The sequence below is a fragment of the Entelurus aequoreus genome, linkage group LG14 (assembly GCF_033978785.1).
Source record: "Entelurus aequoreus isolate RoL-2023_Sb linkage group LG14, RoL_Eaeq_v1.1, whole genome shotgun sequence".
Taxonomy (NCBI): Eukaryota; Metazoa; Chordata; class Actinopteri; order Syngnathiformes; family Syngnathidae; genus Entelurus; species Entelurus aequoreus.
The window spans coordinates 18,127,585-18,147,584 of record NC_084744.1 but is presented as its reverse complement, the minus strand read 5'-3'; the positions used below and the strand labels follow the sequence as shown (position 1 = coordinate 18,147,584).

General features: G+C 40.2%; 1 protein-coding gene and 1 long non-coding RNA gene across 7 annotated transcripts in view; one reads left to right on the top strand and one right to left on the bottom strand.

Moving 5' to 3' along the window:
- LOC133664486 (uncharacterized) overlaps positions 1-6,019 on the bottom strand; it is an 8,237-nt gene extending 2,218 nt beyond the window's left edge. The window contains exons 1-3 of the long non-coding RNA XR_009828589.1: positions 5,800-6,019; positions 4,931-5,032; positions 3,902-3,971 (exon numbers count right to left, since the gene is read on the bottom strand). This is a non-coding gene — a long non-coding RNA (uncharacterized LOC133664486). The remainder of the gene's footprint in view (positions 1-3,901; positions 3,972-4,930; positions 5,033-5,799) is intronic.
- The window catches only part of egfl6 (EGF-like-domain, multiple 6), a 38,502-nt gene that overhangs the window by 12,476 nt on the left and 6,026 nt on the right, over positions 1-20,000 (top strand). The window contains exons 1-9 of one of the 6 annotated variants that reach the window (XM_062069138.1): positions 711-1,002; positions 4,958-5,064; positions 8,001-8,093; positions 12,291-12,410; positions 12,476-12,595; positions 17,004-17,138; positions 17,228-17,350; positions 17,706-17,768; positions 18,205-18,453. In XM_062069138.1, the coding sequence (XP_061925122.1) occupies positions 929-1,002; positions 4,958-5,064; positions 8,001-8,093; positions 12,291-12,410; positions 12,476-12,595; positions 17,004-17,138; positions 17,228-17,350; positions 17,706-17,768; positions 18,205-18,453 (1,084 nt within the window). In that variant the 5' untranslated portion in view covers positions 711-928. Of the gene's footprint in view, positions 1-710; positions 1,003-4,957; positions 5,065-8,000; positions 8,094-12,290; positions 12,411-12,475; positions 12,596-17,003; positions 17,139-17,227; positions 17,351-17,705; positions 17,769-18,204; positions 18,454-20,000 lie in introns of those variants that run through there. The other 5 variants (XM_062069142.1, XM_062069140.1, XM_062069139.1 and 2 more) reach the window with 5 other exon arrangements.

Sequence of the window (20,000 nt, the reverse complement as noted above, 5' to 3'; positions counted from 1 at the left end):
AGTACCGGTACCAACATATTGGTATCGGGACTACTAGCTTAATCATGATTAATCAAAATTAAAAACTGATTAATTTGATTTTTTTTTTTTTTTTTTAATGTGTGAGAGCACTAAAATAAATTTGTCATCAAAGGTTAAACTATGGCACATATCTAAAAAAAAAAATATATATATAATTAGTTTAATTTGATGGGTTATTGAATGACTTGTACTCAATGTTTATATTTACTATATGAGTTTAACATGGGGGAAAAAACCCTTTGACTGTACATGTCACATTCCAAGTGCAACAGATGTTGATACCATAGTTAACACAAGAAGGCGGTTTGCAACAAAGAAAATATAAAGCTGTACATCATTAAAAAAAAAAAACATCCGCCATCCGTTAGAGGACCAGATGTCCAAGGTGAGCGCTCATAAAAGTTTAGGACTGAACTTGGATAGTCTGTACGACATAAAACACTGTGGAACTGACAGGCCTGTGTCTGTGCAATGCCTTTGTCTGTTATTGCGTGAAAAATGAGCTGTGTCAAGTTTTTGTCTTATAGTAAGGCAAAAACTAGACATAAGTGTGTTTGATGACTTGCAGGAAGAATTCCAAGCGGTCCGTGTATAGGGTTTCAGTGAACAGAGGAGAACCCCTCGACATATAATCCCCACCCGCTTACAAACCCACCCCTACTTGCAAAAGTCACAACCTATTCCTCCTCACTCACTTCACTGTGTCAGCCCACTCGTGCATTTCCACAGAGGAAGAAGCAAAATAATGGGCCTCTGAGAGAGACATTTTTTTCCCTCTTCCCTGGATCATTCGCTGTGGAAGCACATGCAACACAGCCTGCATTGTGTTTAAAGATCAAGCCTGGGAGCAGGAGACAGGACATCGAAAAGGAGCAAAACTACAGTTTGGAGGAGAAAAAGTCGAGTTATGAAGCCCATCACCTTCGTCTGTGCTCTTTTGCTCCTGCTCTATATCGCTTATGGAGGTGCAGATGCCTACAGGTGAGTTGATATTTCAACACTGCAAAAAATGTAGACTTTTCTCAAACATGAGCTAGTAAACCAAAATGCAACCTGCAGCCAAAGCACTTACTGTTCATATCGTCTTTGCAGTTTTGTATTGTTTTAATGGCATGTTTACACTGCTCTAACTACCAGTTTGGTTGTCAGCTACATGGGGCAAAGGACTGTTAACGGAACAGCACCTGTCACTCTCAGGCTATTCTGGTTGATTTCTCTCCAGCTTTAGATTCCCCAAGTCTGCTTTTAGTGAAGAGGTGGGGGGGGGGGGACTACATGACCAGGGGTGTCATTAAAAAAGTTTTAAAAGAGACACTGAGTTTTTATTCTGGCAGTACTCGTGTTGTCTGATACCAATATGTTGGTATTATTTTAATACTTTTCGGTACATTTCTAAATAAAGGGGACCACAAAAAATTGCATCTTACGGTACATTAAACATGTTTATTATTGCAAGTTTGTCCTTGAATAAAATAGTGAACATACAAGACAACTTGTCTTTTAGTAGTAAGTAAGCAAACTAAGGCTCCTAGTTAGTCTGCTGACGTATGCAGTTCTATTATTTTGTCAACATTATTAAGGACAAGTGGTAGAAAATTAATGATTAATCTACTTGTTCATTTACTGTTAATATCTGCTTACTTTCTCTTTTAACTTCTGTTATAATGTAATAATCACTTATTCTTCTGTTGTTTGGATACTTAACTTTAGTTTTGGATGATACCACGAATTTGGGTATCAATCCGATACCAAGTAGTTACAGGATCATACATTGGTCATAATCAAAGTCTTTGTGTCCAGGGACATATTTCCTGAGTTTATAAAAAAAAAAAAAAATTTTAAATGAAAGATGTTGTGATGGTAAACATCTACGTAATCATAGTAGTATCTCTCCTGTACTTGGTATCATTACAGTGGATGTCAGGTGAAGATCCACCAATGGCGTTTGTTTACATTGTGACGCCGGTGAGCTACGGTGTGTAGTGAAGCATGTTTAGCTATTCCTCGTCCTGCAGGGATGATACTTGTAAGAAACTTACTTTATTTGTCGCCATGGACGCGAGGATTAGTGATTTAGAAGTAGCTAAAACACTGCCGACTGGGGCTGGGCTTTAGCCCTAAATATTCCAAAGTCAACTGTCGGCTTTATTATAGGAAAATGGTGGAGGAGGAATTATGGTGTGGGTTTGTTTTTCAGGAGTTGGGCTTGGCCCCTTAGTTCCAATGAAAGTAATATTGAATGCTCCAGGATACCAAAACATTTTGAACAATTCCATGCTCCCAACTTTGTGGGAACAGTTTGGAGCGGTCCCCTTCCTCTTCCAACATGACTGTGCACCAGTGCACAAAGCAAGGTCCATAAAGACATGGATGACAGAGTCTGGTGCGGATGAACTTGACTGGCCTGCACAGAGTCCTGACCTGAACCCGATAGAACACCTGGAAGAATGGTCGAAAATTCCTATAAACACACTCCGCAACCTTGTGGACAGTCTTCCCAGAAAAGTTAAAGCTGTAAAAGCTGCAAAAGGTGGACTGACATCATATTGAACCCTATGGGTTAGGAATGGGATGGCACTTCAAGTTCATATGTGAATCAAGGCAGGTGGCCAAATACTATTGGCAATAAAGTGTACGTGAGCGTGGCTCAGGCAGAAGAAACTTGAGGGTTCCTGGCACGAATCCAGCTTCTGCCATCTTAGCCTCTACCGTTGTGTCCTTGGGCAAAGCACTTCACCCACCTTGCCTCCAGTGCAGCCCACAGTGGTGTATGAATGTGAATTAATGTTTAGTGATGGTCACATTTACGTGTATGTCAGTACACGGTCACATTTACGTTGTATGCAGCTGTGGCTACAGATGTAGCTTACCACCATTCTTGTGTGAATGCAGAGTGAATGAATGATGGGTTGTCAGTGAGCCAATAGAAAAAAGCGTTATTTAAGCATTTAGGGTCCTCCATTTCTAATGTCTTTCTCATTTTGACCTTTGTGCTTTTATTGGTTGCCATTATTTGTCATGTGTCTTCTTCAGTTAGCTGTCTAGCCAATTGTTTTTTGTTGAGTTTTTTGTGTTCTCCCAAATTGAGACGAATTGTACTCGTTTTTTTTACGTAAATATTAACAGCGATTGTATCGATTAACTGTAAAAGCTGCAACACAGGGAAGTGCAGTACAGTAGCATTAATCTCTGCTTCTCCCTACCTCATTTTGGACACGTAGAACCGTGGAATCATAGACATGTAATGTACTGTAAAGCAGGAGTTCTTAACTTTTTTTTTACCTCGGGGCTTAACTTTTCCACTACGGACCCACTCAAATACTGTAATTTTACTCTTGATTTAAATCGTATTCAATAATTATATCTAACCTACTTACATTTTAACAGCATAAAGCTGGATAATATGATGATAAGACACTGGCCGAGAGTTGGTGGCCGGCCGAGGGAGTCGGCTCTCTCGGTTGCTTTGTTGGGTCTGCTCCTGTCTCTGGCCATGCTCCCCCCACCCCAGCAGACGATGGCATGGAACACCGCAGAGGCCACCCCGGTCTGTGTGTGGGTGTTGAAGCGATGTTTTTGTTTGGTTGGTTGTCTATGCATGGTGCAATGGTGTGTGTGCGAAATGCATATTATTGGTTGATTATATTTTGTTTTTGTTGTTGTTTTACTCTTGTGGCTGTGTAGAAGTGAAGCTGGTTGCATCAGCTCTGCTCTTTTAATGTCTTTATTGTCCTTTGTGTTCTTTGATGTTTCCTTTTTACACACATGTTTATGTGTGCTATGGCTATGAGTTTTTTCCCTCTTTGGCCTTAGTCTGGACCCCCTCTCCAGGGACCCAGGCTTAGACTTAGACCCCTCCCAGTGTTTACCTGTTTCTCACCTTTTTTATAAGGGGCGCCGGAAGTTGGCAGACCGTCAGCGATCCTGTTCAGTCTCCCTGTTCCGTCTCCCTGTAATGTTTGTCTGATCTTGAATGGGATTGTGCTGAAAATCTTAATTCCCCCTTGGGGATTAATAAAGTATTTCTCATCTCCGATAATGATATGAAACCAAGTGTTAATCACAAAGACTATTATCAAGGCTTAGGTCAGACTGATTACAAAAATAAATACAATTCAATTATACTGCGAACGAAGGGACACATACAAACTAATACAATTACTACACAGTGCTAAAATAAATAAACTCTTAACTAAATCAATAATAAATAACAATATGTATTTCCCAAATGAGATGTCAATAAAAATTTAAGTGCAAATGAAAATACAGCTATGCTACTTTAATCATATTTTTTGCGCTTAAGAAACTTCTCTATGACTTGCGCTCCAGACTTCTTCGGTTTGTTTGACCTTGTCGTTATTACCACAAGTGGTGGACAAGTGTATTACAACTGAGTACCACAGCGGCCCAACAATTCCTAAGAATTCACAGCTGTATACAATTAAGTGTTTACTTTTTTCATTGGTTCCAATCAAATGCAATCTTTTTTTTTTACACAGTAACAAAACCAACAAACCCAGATCCAAATGTGATCAACAACAATGCGTTTGTGCGGAAATGACACACGGATGACAAAGGCTGGTAACATACAAACACACCAGCAATCTTGCACTTGGTGGTGGTAATCAGATGTTAACCATAAACTGGTTGTTGGTCTATGGAGAATCTTACTGTTTATATCTAAGCGAACGCATCACTTTGACTGTTGTTGTTAGCATCATTGCTATAATTAGTTTGAAAACCTGCAAAATGTGGATGTGTTGGCTGTATTCTTGAATAAACTTACGTAACTACTGTACATGTGTTTTCATTATCGAGATTACATTTTGGTCCGAGGCCATAATTTGCTTTCTAACTTGAACTCCCAGGGTTGTAAATATGTATACAACATTGAAATTACCTACACTACCTTGAACTCCTCTGCTCCTCGACACAGGCATCACAGACAAGTCTCTCCTGGAATCCAACAAGGTGTATGTCGCTATGGCAGGAGGCTGGAGTGTTGCTACGGCTGGAAAAAGAACAGCAAAGGCCAGTGTGAGGGTAAGATTAGTCAAAGTTGTTCTATTAGAGTTGTTCGTACACTGTAGCAACAATGGAGGAGTGATTCCATGTAAACTAGCATAGTTCCAAAATTTCACAATTTACAATATCTATCTTTTGCTCGGATCAATACAATCCTCTATAAACAACTATGTTAAGACCAACTCTCTAAACCAGGGATGCACAAACGTTTTGCCTCCAAGGGCCAAAGTGAAAATGTGCCAATGGTCCGTGGGCCAAACAAAGCATTTTATCCGTACAGCAGCACCATGAGTGAAGCGTTTAGACCAGGGGTGGCCAAAATGTAGCCCGTAGCTCATTTTTAAACAACCCTCGTCCCAATCCTTAGCATTTTGATATTATTATTATTATTATTATTATTATTATTTTGCTAATTTTGCAGTTACTTGATTTATGATACCTGTTAGCACACCATTGTTAGTATGCTAGCTTCTTTGTTAGCTAATTAAGAAGGTTTACACACACCTCAGTCATATTTTGGTACTTCATACATGCTAATGTTGGCATGCTACTGTAGCATTTTAAACACATTTTTTGGGTACACACATCAGAGTAATATGTTGTAGTACTTAACATGTTACAGTTAGCATTTTTGCTTGGTAACATTAGCATGCTAGCATTTTTTTTTAGCTAATTTAACAAATATTTTGCCTATTTCGGTATTTCACTAATGGTAACCGTAAACATGTTATTGTTAGCATGTTAGCATCTTACCTTTTTTTTTGCTCGCTTTCCTCATACATTTTTTTGCTATCTGTCCAGCGTGCTAACTGTTAGCATTTCAGTTTGGCTTTGGCTCTCCAGCAATCAAACTAAAATTTTGCCCAAAATTTCAATATTTCAAAATAAATATGTATATATTGTACTGGTTTTGAAGGTGGAAAAACTACCAAAATGTCCTCTGCACGCTTTGATTTGTTCGGGCACGCCTGGTTTAGACCTAAACCAACATATATAAAGTAGAGGAGATCATCATATTTGACAGATTACAACTTGTTAGCCTTGTGGACATGCCATCAAAGATGTGAGCTTGAAAGAGGGCAGTATACATATGTACTACATTTGGGAAACCACCATTTGGTGGGACAAACAAAATGATTTGCCGGACCAAATTTTGGCCCCGGGCCCCACTTTGAGCACCCCTGTTCTAAACATTTAATCCAATATGTTGCCTTAATGTAGTTCCTACAGTGCATCCCTCAGATGGCCTTATTCTGTTCCAGCATGATGGTGCCCCAGTGTTAAAGACCCATAAAGGCATGCTTTGATTTGGACTATAGTCACCTGACCTCAACCCCCATAAAACTCTAGAACACAGACCATGAACTTTCACCATGCAAATGCTTTTCCAGACAGAATGACTCTAGAGAGTCTTTCTATACAGAGGCTCAAGAGAGAGTCTAAATTGTAAAACTCTGCCGGTATCGGTACCAAAATTATTTCGATACTTTTTGGTACTTTTCTAAATAAAGGTGACCACAAAAAATTGCATTACTGGCTTTATTTTAACAAAAAAAATCTTACGGTAGATTAAACATGTTTCTTATTGCAAGTTTGTCCTTAAATAAAATAGTGAACATACAAGACAACTTGTCTTTTAGTAGTAAGTAAGTAAGTAAACAAAGGCTCCTAATTTAGTCTGCTGACATATGCAGTAATATATTGTGTAATTTATCATTCTATTATTTTGTCAACATTATTAAGGACAAGTAGATAGATAGATAGATAGATAGATAGATAGATAGTACTTTATTGATTCCTTCAGGAGAATTCCCTCAGGAAAATTAAAATTCCAGCAGCAGTGTACAGAATTGAGATCGTAATTTAAAAAGTAAAAAATAAATAATGGGGGTACAAAATAGAAACATATTACAATAAGAATAAAAATTAAAAGCAACAATGAGAATAAGAATATAACAGTAAAATAAGAATATAACAAGATAAACTAGGCAGTAGTGGTAGATAATTAATTATTAATCTACTTGTTTATTTACTGTAAATATCAGCTTACTTTCTCTTTTAACATGTTCTATCTACACTTCTGTTAAAATGGTGTAATCACTTATTCTTCTGTTGTTTGATACTTTACATTAGTTTACGATGATACCACAAATGTGGGTATCAAGTCGTTACAGGATCATACATTGGTCATACTCATAGTCCTCATGTGTCAAGGGACATATTTACTGAGTTTATAAACATAATATACATTTGATAAAAAAACGAAAGAAGATGTTGAGATGCCAAAAAATATTGATGTAATCATAGTAGTATCGACTAGATACGATCCTGTACTTGGTATCATTACAGTGGATGTCAGGTGTAGATCCACCAATGGCGTTTATTTACATTTTGACGCCGGTGAGCTACGGTGTGTAGTGAAGCATGTTTAGCTATTCCTCGTCCAGCAGAGATGATACTTGTAAGAAACTTACTTTATTTGTCACCATAAAGGCGAGGATTAGTGATTTAGAAGTAGCTAAAACACTGCCGACTGCGGCTCGACTTTAGCCGCTAGCTAGTTAGCCATGTCTTAACACCTCTTCCGGTGGGCGTTTCAGTGTTATAACTTCACCTTTATCGTTAGTTTTTAAGCCAAAATGCGTCCGTTCTCCCTTTTCTGTCTACACACTGTGTCTGTTTGTAAGTACTCTGTGATTGTGCGCTGCCGAACATGCTCTTCTGCTCGTAAACCAGCAATGGTGATGACAATGGGGATGCGGGGGATTGGTACGTTTCAGAGGCGGTATAGTACCGAATATGATTCATTAGTATCGCGGTACCATACTAATACCGGTATACCGTACAACCCTCCCTGGAACAATGGAAATGTTTGGTTTTGACTTCAATCTCTCCAACTAACATCCTTCGACCACTAAAATTATTATTATTCTCCATGCTAAATGTTTTAACAGCACAGTGCGAGCACGGCTGCAAGCACGGCGAGTGCGTTGGACCGAACAAATGCAAGTGTTTCCTGGGATACACTGGAAAGACGTGCAATCAAGGTAAGCACTCGTACTTTTTTGTCCCCGTGTGTAAATGGCCCCTGTACAGAATGGGGGGGATTGGCCATTGTCTACCTTCAGATTGAGTACCAGAGCTGTTAAAAAGGTGGAACGACACCTGTGTGTAGTACACGAGAAAGACAGGACATTACTCAAGAGAAGTATTTTGACATCAAAGAGGTAAAGAGGAACGCTGCTCGGGTCTCAAAAAATGGAAAAGGTCATCAAAAAGGCCAAATTTCAAGAACGAGGGTACAACACAATCCTAAAGTCGTATGATTGAGTCAGCAAATTGAATAGGAACTTTCCTTTTAACAGAAATATCTAAAACAACAAAAGATTGTGTTATTTTCAGTTCCACATACTAACAGAATAAAACTAATCAGTAAAAGCAATTGGACTATTAAAGAGAGTGATAAGACAAATATTTCTGGAAGCTTCACCTGTCAGTTTCAAAAGGTGTCCTACTTTGAGAGATAAGTTGGTTCATGGCTATCAACCACCAACTTCCAAAAAGCCATGGCTAACTTCTACATCTGTTGGCTCGCACAGATGCAACACCTGTAATCATTGCACTAATGTATCACGAGCAAAGTCCTTTTTGAGACAATCATTCAGGATTCACCACTCCATATTCACAATAATGTATGACGTTAACCCATTTATCAAATGTAAGGTAATATTTGTTGTTTATGGGCTAGGTTACCATATTTGCAAAGTTTTCGATATTGTAATGACGAAAAGACAGATTGGCGGACCATAAGTATGCTATACTATGCTATACTCAGTGGCCTTGTGGTTAGAGTGTCCGCCCTTAGATCGGTAGATCGTGAGTTCAAACCTCGGCCGAGTCATACCAAAGACTATAAAAATGGGTCCCATTACCTCCCTGCTTGGCACTCAGCATCAAGGGTTGGAATTTGGGCTTAAATCACCAAAATGATTCCCAAGCGTGGCCACCGGTGCTGCTCACTGCTCCCCTCACCTCCCAGGGGGTGGAACAAGGAGAGAGTAATTTCATCCCACCTAGTGTGTGTGTGACTATCAGTGGTACTTACTTTAATATGTACAGGAAAAAACCACTACCCACAAACCTATGGCCAGACATTTTTTCGGAATTCCATAACGATCTAGCCAATAAATTAGCATAATAGACCAGTATTTCCCAACCGTAGGGCCATTGTTGAGCCGTGAGCGCTTCTAGAAGGCCACCCAAAAATATCTGTTTCTGTACATCCATCCATCCATTGTCTACCGCTTGTCCCGTTCGGGGTCGTGGCGGGTGCTGGAGCCTATCCCAGCTGCATTTGGGCGGAAGGCGGGGTACACCCTGGACAAGTCGCCACCTCATCACAGGGCCAACACAGATACAGTAGACAGACAACATTCACACTCACATTCACACACTAGGGCCAATTTAGTGTTGCTAATCAACCTATACATGTTTGAAATAAAACTCAACTCAATACACTGTAATACACTTTTACACCACTTGTGGCAGTAATGACAATCTCAATAAAACAGAAGAAGTCTGGAGCAAAATAGAAATGTTTAAGAGCAAAAAATATGACTAAAGTGGTGAAGCTGTATTTTCATTTGCACTTTAGATTTATTGACAGTTTAGTCAAGAAATAATATATGTATTAGTAATGTATTTATTTTAGCACAACATAATTGTATGTAAATGTATTTTTCGGCATTTATTTATGAGTCTCTTATTAGGCAATATAATTGGTTAGTACTTATTTTTGTAATCAGCCTGAGCTAAGCCTAAGGTGTTAAATAAATGATCAGCTTTGTTAACACATGGTTTCATGTAATTTCACAAAGTTGTAAACTGTAAGTTGATTTGTTATAAATATTGGATGTGATTAAAGGCCTACAGAAATGATTTTTTTTTATTTAAACGGGGATAGCAGATCCATTCTATGTGTCATACTTGATCATTTCGCGATATTGCCATATTTTTGCTGAAAGGATTTAGTAGAGAACATCGACGATAAAGTTTGCAGCTTTTGGTCGCTGATAAAAAAAAAGCCTTGCCTGTACCGGAAGTAGCGTGACGTCACAGGTTGAAAGGTTCCTCACATTTCCCCATTGTTTACAATGCAGCCAGAGCGATTCGGACAGAGAAAGCGACGATTACCCCATTAATTTGAGCGAGGATGAAAGATTTGTGGATGAGAGACGTGAGAGTGAAGGACTAGAGTGTAGTGCAGGACGTATCTTTTTTCGCTCTGACCGTAACTTAAATACAAGGGTTCATTGGATTCCACACGTTCTCCTTCTTCTATTGTGGATCACGGATTTGTATTTTAAACCACCTCGGATACTATATCCTCTTGAAAATGAGAGTCGAGAACGCGAAATGGACATTCCAGTGACTTTTATCTCCACGACAATACATCGGCGAAGCTCTTTAGCTCCGGAGCTAACGTGATAGCACATCGGGCTTAAATACAGATAGAAACAAAAGAAATAAACCCCTGACTGGAAGGATAGACAGAAAATCAACAATACTATTAAACCATGGACATGTAAATACACGGTTAATGCTTTCCAGGCCTGCGAAGCTTAACAATGCTGTTGCTAACGACGTCATTGAAGCTAACTTAGCAACGGGACCTCTACAGAGCTATGCTTTAAACATTAGCTATCCACCTACGCCAGCTCTCATCTGCTCATCAACACCCGTGCTCACCTGCGTTCCAGCGATCGACGGAGCGACGATCATAGATGCGGTCGGCGGCCCGGAGACGGAGGAAGTCAAGGTGAGGTCGGCGGCTAGCGCGTCTGCTATCTATCTCAAAGTCCTCCTGGTTGTGTTGCTGTAGTTCGCCGCTAATACACCGATCCCACCTACAACTTTCTTCTTTGCAGTCTTCATTGTTCATTAAACAAATTGAAAAAGATTCACCAACACAGATGTCCAGAATACTTTGGAATTTTGAGATGAAAACAGAGGTTTTTGTATTGGATTCAATGGGCTCTGAATACTTCCGGTTCAACGATTGACGTCACGCGCATACGTCATCATATCGAAACGTTTTCAACCGGAAGTTTAGCGGGAAATTTAAAATTGCACTTTATAAGTTAACCCGGCCGTATTGGCATGTGTTGCAATGTTAAGATTTCATCACTGATATATAAACTATCAGATTGCGTGGTCGGTAGTAGTGGGTTTCAGTAGGCCTTTAAAATCAAGAGTAAGATTATGAATTCAGCGTCAATATTTGAGTAGGCTCCAGGCCCCTCTGTGGTGGACAAGTTGAACCCTGAGGACAAAAAGGTTTAAAATCCATGGAATAGACCATATATCAGACACCATATGAAAAGAAAATATAATCAAAACATTTTTAGGATTTATAAAAGTAAAGCCCTGGATTAAATAAGGACATTGATTTTTACTGTGTTTTTATGAACGTATGTGTGAATGTTTTTTGTGTCTGTGTTCGCCCTTTTCACATGAGAGGGTGCCCTAATGGTGGTACTCCTAATTTTAAGCTCTGAAATTGCTGAAAATTGAAAATTGTTTGTAAATGCGTTGGGGCTTAAGGTCCATTCAGACATGCTGTAAATATCAAAGGCATTTTATTTGAATTAGAGAGTACCTTGTTTTTTTGCAGTTGTGTTCAAGTATTTTGACATGATCGCATTTTAATTAACCAGGGGATGCTCAAACGTATTTTCATACGTGAAAATATGTTAAAGGGCCACTGGCCAAACATGGCGATTTGAAGCCGACAGTAGCACTGAAGTGTATATCTGGTCTTGTCACCCCCTCCCGGGCAGGAGGGCAACACGGCAGTGCGGCTGGATCAAAAGAGACGTTGGAGACGCTTTGCTGAACAAAAAGTTGCTTTATTACAAGCGAGCGTCATTAAACAGGTATGCAGTACCCGGAGGAGCCTAGGTCAAAACACTAGGGCCAATTTAGCATTGCCAATCAACCTATCCCCAGATATAATTATGCAATAAATTGGAGAAGCCACCCTTTGGCGGATCAAACAAAAAAACTCGGGGCCCCACTTGAGCACCTCTGATACACTCAATGTTCTGTCACTGTGCAAATATCACTTTGTTGGGTACTCTGTAAAAGACAAATAAACCTCGGCTTCAATATCAGTGTTAAATATGCTATTGGTCTCTAAAGTATGCCATTTTAATCATGTATTTAAAAGTTGTTTTTTTCCCCAGATATGAACGAATGTGGCTTGAACCCTCGTCCGTGTGAACATCGCTGCATGAACACCCACGGAAGTTACAAGTGCTACTGCCTCAACGGATACACCGTGATGCCTGATGGATCTTGCGCCAGTGAGTACCATGGCTCTTGTTCATTCATACATGGTTTTTGCATATTTGCTGAACATGCGCGTTAGATTCCAGGTCGTGCTCCCTCGCTCACTGCCAGTACGGCTGCGAGGAAGTCCGGGGCGAGATCCGTTGCCTTTGCCCGTCTGCGGGGCTGCAGCTGGCATCGGACGAGAGGACTTGCGTAGGTAAGTGATCGGCACTTTCAAAGAAACATATGTTAAACATATGGTCCAGTAAAAGACAGAACAAAGTACGATGAAAGAAAAGAAGAGAACATCCAGGAAAAGAACAAGACAGGAATTAATTGACTTTGGCTTATTTCCAGCCCATTGGTGATTGGGGGTTTTAGTGGAGAAAACTCTATAAAGATTCTCTAATGTGGCTTCTGCATGCTTGGCAGGTAAATCAAAGGGAGGCAATTAGGTTTCTAGTTCCACAACGCTTCCTGGGCTGCAACAGAGCCAAGTTGGCACAGGTACTAACAAAACAAGTAGAAACACAAGATAAATAAATTGGAGATGCTTCAGAACCTCCACATGGATGGATGTTCATGTTTTAGCCCAGGTTTCCATTCCAGGGATTTACAAGGTAGGAACTCTTGTAAGACAGATGTACTCACGACGGTAGACATCTGGACTAATTGAGTATCACCCGAAGGCAAAATAGCTGTCTTTCTTTTGTAGGTATGTAAACACGCGCACGCCGATGCTGCATCTGAAGACTGCTCGGAAGTCGTAAATATCCTATGAGGAGTTTATAAGGTTTGACCTGAAAACATTCCAGTAAACGTATTGTAAACAAAAAAAATGTACACCGAATTCACTGTCTGTTCCGTGACGCTGGTCCAAGTTTTTTAAAGTTCAATGATTTTTTTCTCCAATGGAAATATTGTAAAGTAGCTGTCGGCATCATAAAACCCTTGATAACACTACAATGTTTTAGTCCGTGGTTAGCATTTTTGCATTTCTAACGTTCAACAAGTACTGTATTAAAGATAATTTACTCCAGATATGGACAACAAGTTTTGTGGAATGTTATGTCATCGTAAAAATATACCACATATTATGAGAAATATGACTTACAAAGCATTCTTGTCCTATGGCAGGGCTTTCGGAAATTCATGCCAGATGTTACATGGAACAGGGCTTCTCAATTTGTGCCACAGTGAGCCTCCCCTCAGAGAATATATTACAGTCAGTGCTTCCCCTACTCCCTGAAAAACAGATTTTCTGGTGCAATTTTTGTGGATTTTTCTGCTCAACCCAGATCCTGCTTACTCTCTCACTGTTTGAACACGTTTTACCGTATTTGTCTTCTGTCACACACTTCGAACACTGTCCTGACTTTAAGCTCACAATACATCCACGGGACTTACACTGTATAAGCCTGATCTAATAAGATCCCAAATGACAAACACTGAATAGCACGGGGGTCAGCAACCCGCGGCTCTCGAGGCGCATGCGGCTTTTTAGTGCCGCCCTATTGGCTCCCTGTAGCATTTTTAAAAGACGATTGAAAATGGAAAAAGATGGGAGAAAAATATTTGTTTTGTCTTATTCTGAGAAACATGACACAAACCTTCCCAATTGTTAGAACTGTTTAATATGTTTTTGTGTATGCTTCACTGATGAGAGTATTTGGTGAACATCGTTTTGTCCTACTAATTTCGGCGGTTATTGAACTCACCACAGTGTGGACTGTGAAGCAACAGTTTGTTTACATGTAAAATCTTCCACTCCTTTGTCTCATTTTGTCCACCAAAAGTTTTATACTGGGCCTGAATGCACAAAGGTGCGCTTTGTTGATGTTATTGACTTGTTGGAGTACTAATCCGGCATATTTGGTCAGTGCATGACTGCAAGCTAATCCATGCTAACATGCTATTTAAGCTAGCTGTATGTACATGTTGCATCATTGTGCCTCATTTGTAGGTATTTTTGAGCTCATTAAATATCCTTCACTATTGTCCTCTTTGTATAGAATTTAGTTTTGCATGTCTCATGACACACTATCTGTATGTAATATTGGCTGCATTTCAGATAGGTGTTTGTGTGCCATGTTGTTCCAGACCACAGCAAATATTACCCAGCTTGCCAAAGATGGTAAAAAAATCTATTAAAAGAAGTCAGCCTGCCGTTTTGTTTAACTTGAACACACACATCTATACCTTTTGGCCAGTAATTTCCAGGTGTTATCTCACCTTCTGAGTAGCCTCTGATTTACTAATGGTTTCTAATGTTGTAAAAATGTGTAGAATAAATATTAAATTTCAACATTTCTGTCAACGAAGATTTGATTCAGCCTGCGACACATAGTCATTTTGATAGTAGGCTAATATAGCTAATATAGACACTTACGTCATGTGTTGCCTTCATTATAACACTTATATAAGACTTTTCATTTTTTGGGGCTCCAGACATATTTGTTTTTTGTATTTTTGGTCCAATATGGCTCTTTCCACATTTTGGGTTGCCGACCCCTGGAATAGCATGTGTAAAATATAAAATTGTGAGTATTATTAGTTAGTGTCTTGTGAGTGATCAACTGAGAATGTGTGCACAATTGATAACGAGTGCAAAAGTGATGCAGACAGCCCAAATTAAATGAGGATTTTGGATGTACACCCGACCATGGAGACACTTATTTACCGCACATCTATGTGCTCCAGCATGTGCTGTTTTTACTATGCTGTGAAACATGCAGCACACCACTTTAATCTGTACCACCTTTTCTGGAAATATAGAAGTGCAATCTAGACAACCAAAGGTGTGTTCTACTATTATGTGCTGGAATGATTTAGGCCAGGGGTGTCCAAAGTGCTGCCCATTTGTGGCCCGCAGCACGTATTTTATCGCCCCGTGACACATTCTACATACAAAATAAACACATCCTGGATTAGGACATTACATAAAAAATAAGGAAAGAATGGAACTAGCTCAAATCCTCCCCAAAAGTGGGACTTAACAACAAAAATGGCTAACCACCTATTTGTCTTACTGTATATAGTAGTTGATCATTTCTATGCTTCCTGTCACATTGAACACGTGAACATATTCCATGCAAGATATGGTAGGTTTTCGAGTCTGGTAAATCCCTCAAAAAGTTTTTAGTTTGCAGAAAAAGGGTATAGTAAAGAATAAGAATAAAAAGTAATTACATATCTCAAGAGGGTTACATTATATATGACACTAATTTGCTCTGTTACCTACAATATAACACAAAGCTATAATGTGGTGTGGATGTTTTGTTCAGATAGTTAACACATATTGATTTACCTTAATTGTATTGGTTTACTATCTTTGTTGACAAAATGTATCAAAGTAGCACCCAAATTCTTAATTGTTTCTGTATGAGGCCCTGCCTGAAAAAAAAATAGACACCCCTGATTTAGACACAAGAAAATGCATGTTAACTAACCAACGGCATTACATTAAAAAACGCCAATTCATTTTGGTATTTGCTGGTTTCAATCAGCCCTTTAAGTCATCAAGCTGTTACAGTACAGTGCGGAAGGAGACAGCACTGAGACAGGGGCGTCGATATGTGGAAGCGTGTTTATTAAACACCAGGATATGACGTGTGTATCTATTCCAAATACGTGGTGTGAAACTATGTGATGCGATTGACTGGTGAGTGTTACCGGGATGTGTTGAAGGTGCGTGTTGTGAGAGATGCGGAAGTCTAGAGAGGGAAAGGCTGGCTCGGAGGTCCTCGGGCAGGCGAGAGGTCAAGGGCAGGAGCGAGGCATCTGGGTTCGTGGACAGGCGAGATGTCGAGATCCGGAAAGGCAGTAAGAAGTCCAGGGGGAATCCGGGGAGACAAGACACACAGCTCGACGCGGGAAAACAGACGGAAGCTGTGGGATGACGACACAGGACACGACACGATAAGCACAGAGGAGGGAAAACACAGAGCGAATGCACATGGAAAAGGAGCTAGAGACATGTAGGCTTACTGCATGGGAACAGGTAGCTACGTTCTGGCACTGGAACGCAGGACGCGCCGACTTAAGAAGGGAGTGGAGTCCTCATCAGCGTCAGGTGTGTTGATTTCATTTCCGCGGAAGGTCGGGAACGCCCGCGGGTGTGCTCAGAGGAGCGCACAGAGGAATGTGTGGTGGCAGGAGCTTGAGCCGTAACACAAGCAGCTCTCCATTGTGTGTCATTGCAGCACAACCACCTCCTTTCTCACCACAGTTTGTGCGTAACTGTGCCAGTTTGGACGTACCTTTCAAATGTGCTGAATATAAATGCAAAAACAGCGGCTGCAAACAGTTTTAGGATTGACTAATCACAATCGCCAAATGATTATGTTTGCATTTCCTCCTTCTAGTATTGTGGGTGTTCTTGCAAATAGCATATATTCTGCATAAACATTAAGACACGCTAAATGTATTGCGCTCACTATTCTGCTCCTTAAAGAGGTGCAATCTTCAGCCCGCAAGCTTAGTACGATCAGCTTTGCGTGCGCTATCAATTTAGCACGTTTTTTTTTTATTACATGCAAACCATTAGTAGATCAGGCCCTAAGGATGTACAGGTGAGATGGTTGGTGTGGTTGGCTAAATGTTGTTAACGTTTGGTTTCCCTGCAGATATTGATGAATGCGTCACTGGAAACAACCTCTGTCCATACAACAGGCAATGTGTCAACACATTTGGCAGCTACTTCTGCAAGTGCCAGGAGGGCTACAATCTGAAATACGTCAACGGCAAACACGATTGTGTAGGTAAGGTGTATCTATGTGAATTCGGGGGTAACATCTGCGGCCACTTACGGTCCAAAAGGTACAAAAACAAGGCTTCTTCCAATTTCCAGACGTGGATGAGTGTGCATCCAGCACCAACAAGTGCAGCCATCAGGCTGTCTGTCTGAACAATCAAGGATCCTACAAGTGCAGGTGCAAGTCTGGCTTCAGAGGCAATGGCTTTGAATGCTCCGGTGAGATCCTAGATCTGTTAGACAGAATTAGGAAGCAAAGTAGTCTCAGCGGTTCAATTTAAAACATCCTGGGTCTTCATGGCTAATGTCTTTCCCCGTCGCTGCCAGGATGTTTTAGTGCCGCATATTTCAGTATTAGCACATCACCAGGCTATCCAGGACTGATTTCCTGTCCTTAGAAAAAAAAGTTACGTTTTGCAGATGTTAGTGAGCGAGAGCCAGGAATTGCAAGCACACTTTAGTAAATACCACCTGGCATCTGAAGACAAATGGGAAGACAGGTTATGCTTACCTCATTTAGCCCAGGTGAGGCTTTATGTAGCGGAGTGAATGAAGGTATATTTATTTGTTATAGTCAAGCCGTTTTATCAGAGGTCACGTGATGGAGACAAAGGCAGCGCAGACCACTACTTGAATGGTGAGCCAATGTGGAATCTGAGCTTTGCTTTTGCTATTAAGTCGCTGCCCGGCAAATCCATTAATTGCCTCCTCTCAACTTCTTCCGAGAAGCAATCTTCCCACCTCTCTGCTCATGGCTGGTTATGTGATCTCCCGGGCACATAATGCTTGATATCAGGACTTGAAACTACTGCATGACCGTTGCTGACTTTAATCATGTGATTGGATGCTTTTGCAAGAAAGTAACCACCCCAAATGATGAGTACTACTTAATGCAGTGATGTCTTTACTGCATGTTGTGTATGCTCTGCTGCTTTCTTGTTGTTTACCATAAGAGTACTACTCCAGCACAAAAGCATGTGCAATGTTTCATAACACCTGGTAAAATGCTGCAGCTCTCAAGCATGTTTGCAGTCCCATGTCCCACCTAAGCTGTTTCCTCTTCCTGCCTGTAGTAATCCCAGATTCCCAAGTAAGGCCTAGAATCCTGGGGGGTAAGTTTGAGAATGAGGACATCAAAAACGCCATCCCCGAACCAGTTGTGACACTGCCTACGAGGATCCGACAGCAGCCTTACGATTACGAAGAAGAGGTCTACACTGGCGAACCAACTGGAGAGACCCCGATGGATGAACTCCTCGATGAGGAAGAGGAGGACGAAGAAGAGGAAGACAACCAACTCAATCCAAGAGGAGATGTTTTCAGTAGGTCACATATATATTTTATATTGGTAATTATTTTGTTTTTTTTATCAAAGGAATTAATCAAACCAAATCTTAAACACATCAAGTACAACAGTAAAGTAAATAATTATGTTGTTTTTACCAAGCTCTCAAAATTGTACTTCTCTCAAAATTCTGTGAGCTGGATTGAATCGTATCTGCATGATCGAACACAATCTCTGTATCAGTTAACAACTGCGGATCTGACTCTCTTAGGCTAACCTCCGGAGTCCCTCAGGGGTCAATATTAGGCCCCCTTTTATTTAACCTCTATATTAATTATTTGCCCACTGTTTGTCCTGAGGCTGAATGCTTAATGTATGCAGACAACACAGTTTTCTTACTTCATGGTCACACCAAAGACACTGTTGCTGCTAAACTCACTAAAACAATGTCCTATGTTACAAGTTGGTTGCAGGAGTGCTGTCTGCAGCTAAACCTTTCTAAAACTGTAGGCATGCATGTAACTAAAACAAAAAAAGTATCATCTGACCCCGACAAACATAATGGAGAAAGAATACAAATTGTCAGCGAATATAAATATCTTGGGTTAATAATAGATTCAGAGCTTTCCTTCAAAGCTCATATTGGCAAATTGTGTAAAATAATCAAGTTTAATCTCGCAAATTTTCGTGCAATTCGAAATGAAATGTCAACTGAAGCTGCAAAATTGTATTTGCATTTGATGATTTTCAACCACTTCAGCTATTGCCTTAGCAGCTGGTCTCAGGCTGGTCAGAGTTAAAAAATAACAAACATTGGAAATCTTGTACAAACAAGCAATGAAAGTTATGGATAAAAAACTATCATCACTGTGCCATTCTTAAAAAATACAGTATTTTAAACTGGGACAGCCTTCACCTATTTGCAGAATTAAAAGTGACTTATAAAGTACTGCATTAATTGGCTACAGATCCTCTGGCAGAGTTCATCAGCCAAAGAAACAGCTGTGAGCGTGTCACTCGAGGCTCTGTCAGAGGTGACTGTTATATTCCTCTGCACAGGAGCACTTTCAGCAAATCGGCTTGGTTAGTATGGAGTGCAAATGTGTGGAACTCAGTACCTGAGGAGGTTAAACTGGTCACCACCTACAAGGCCTTCACAAAAAAATTGAAAATGTGGCTTAACACCTCCAGCTGATGATGAGATATGCTAAGATAAATGTTATGTTGTGATGTTGTATTTTATTTTTTATCATATCGTGTATGTATTGTGTGCTTTTATTATTTTTCTCTCTTTCTTTTTCTTTTAAATTGTAATTGTACTGCCTTTTTTACATCATGGCCAGGGGCATACTTGCCAACCTTGAGACTTCCAATATCGGGAGGTGGGGGGTAGGGGGTGGGGGGGTGGGGGCTTGGTCGGGGGTGGGGTGGGGGGGTTTGGGGGCGGGGGGCCTGGTTGGGGGCGTGGTTATTTACAGCTAGAATTCACCAACTCGAGTATTTCATATATATATATATATATATATATATATATATATATATGTATATATATATATATATATATATATATATATATATATATAA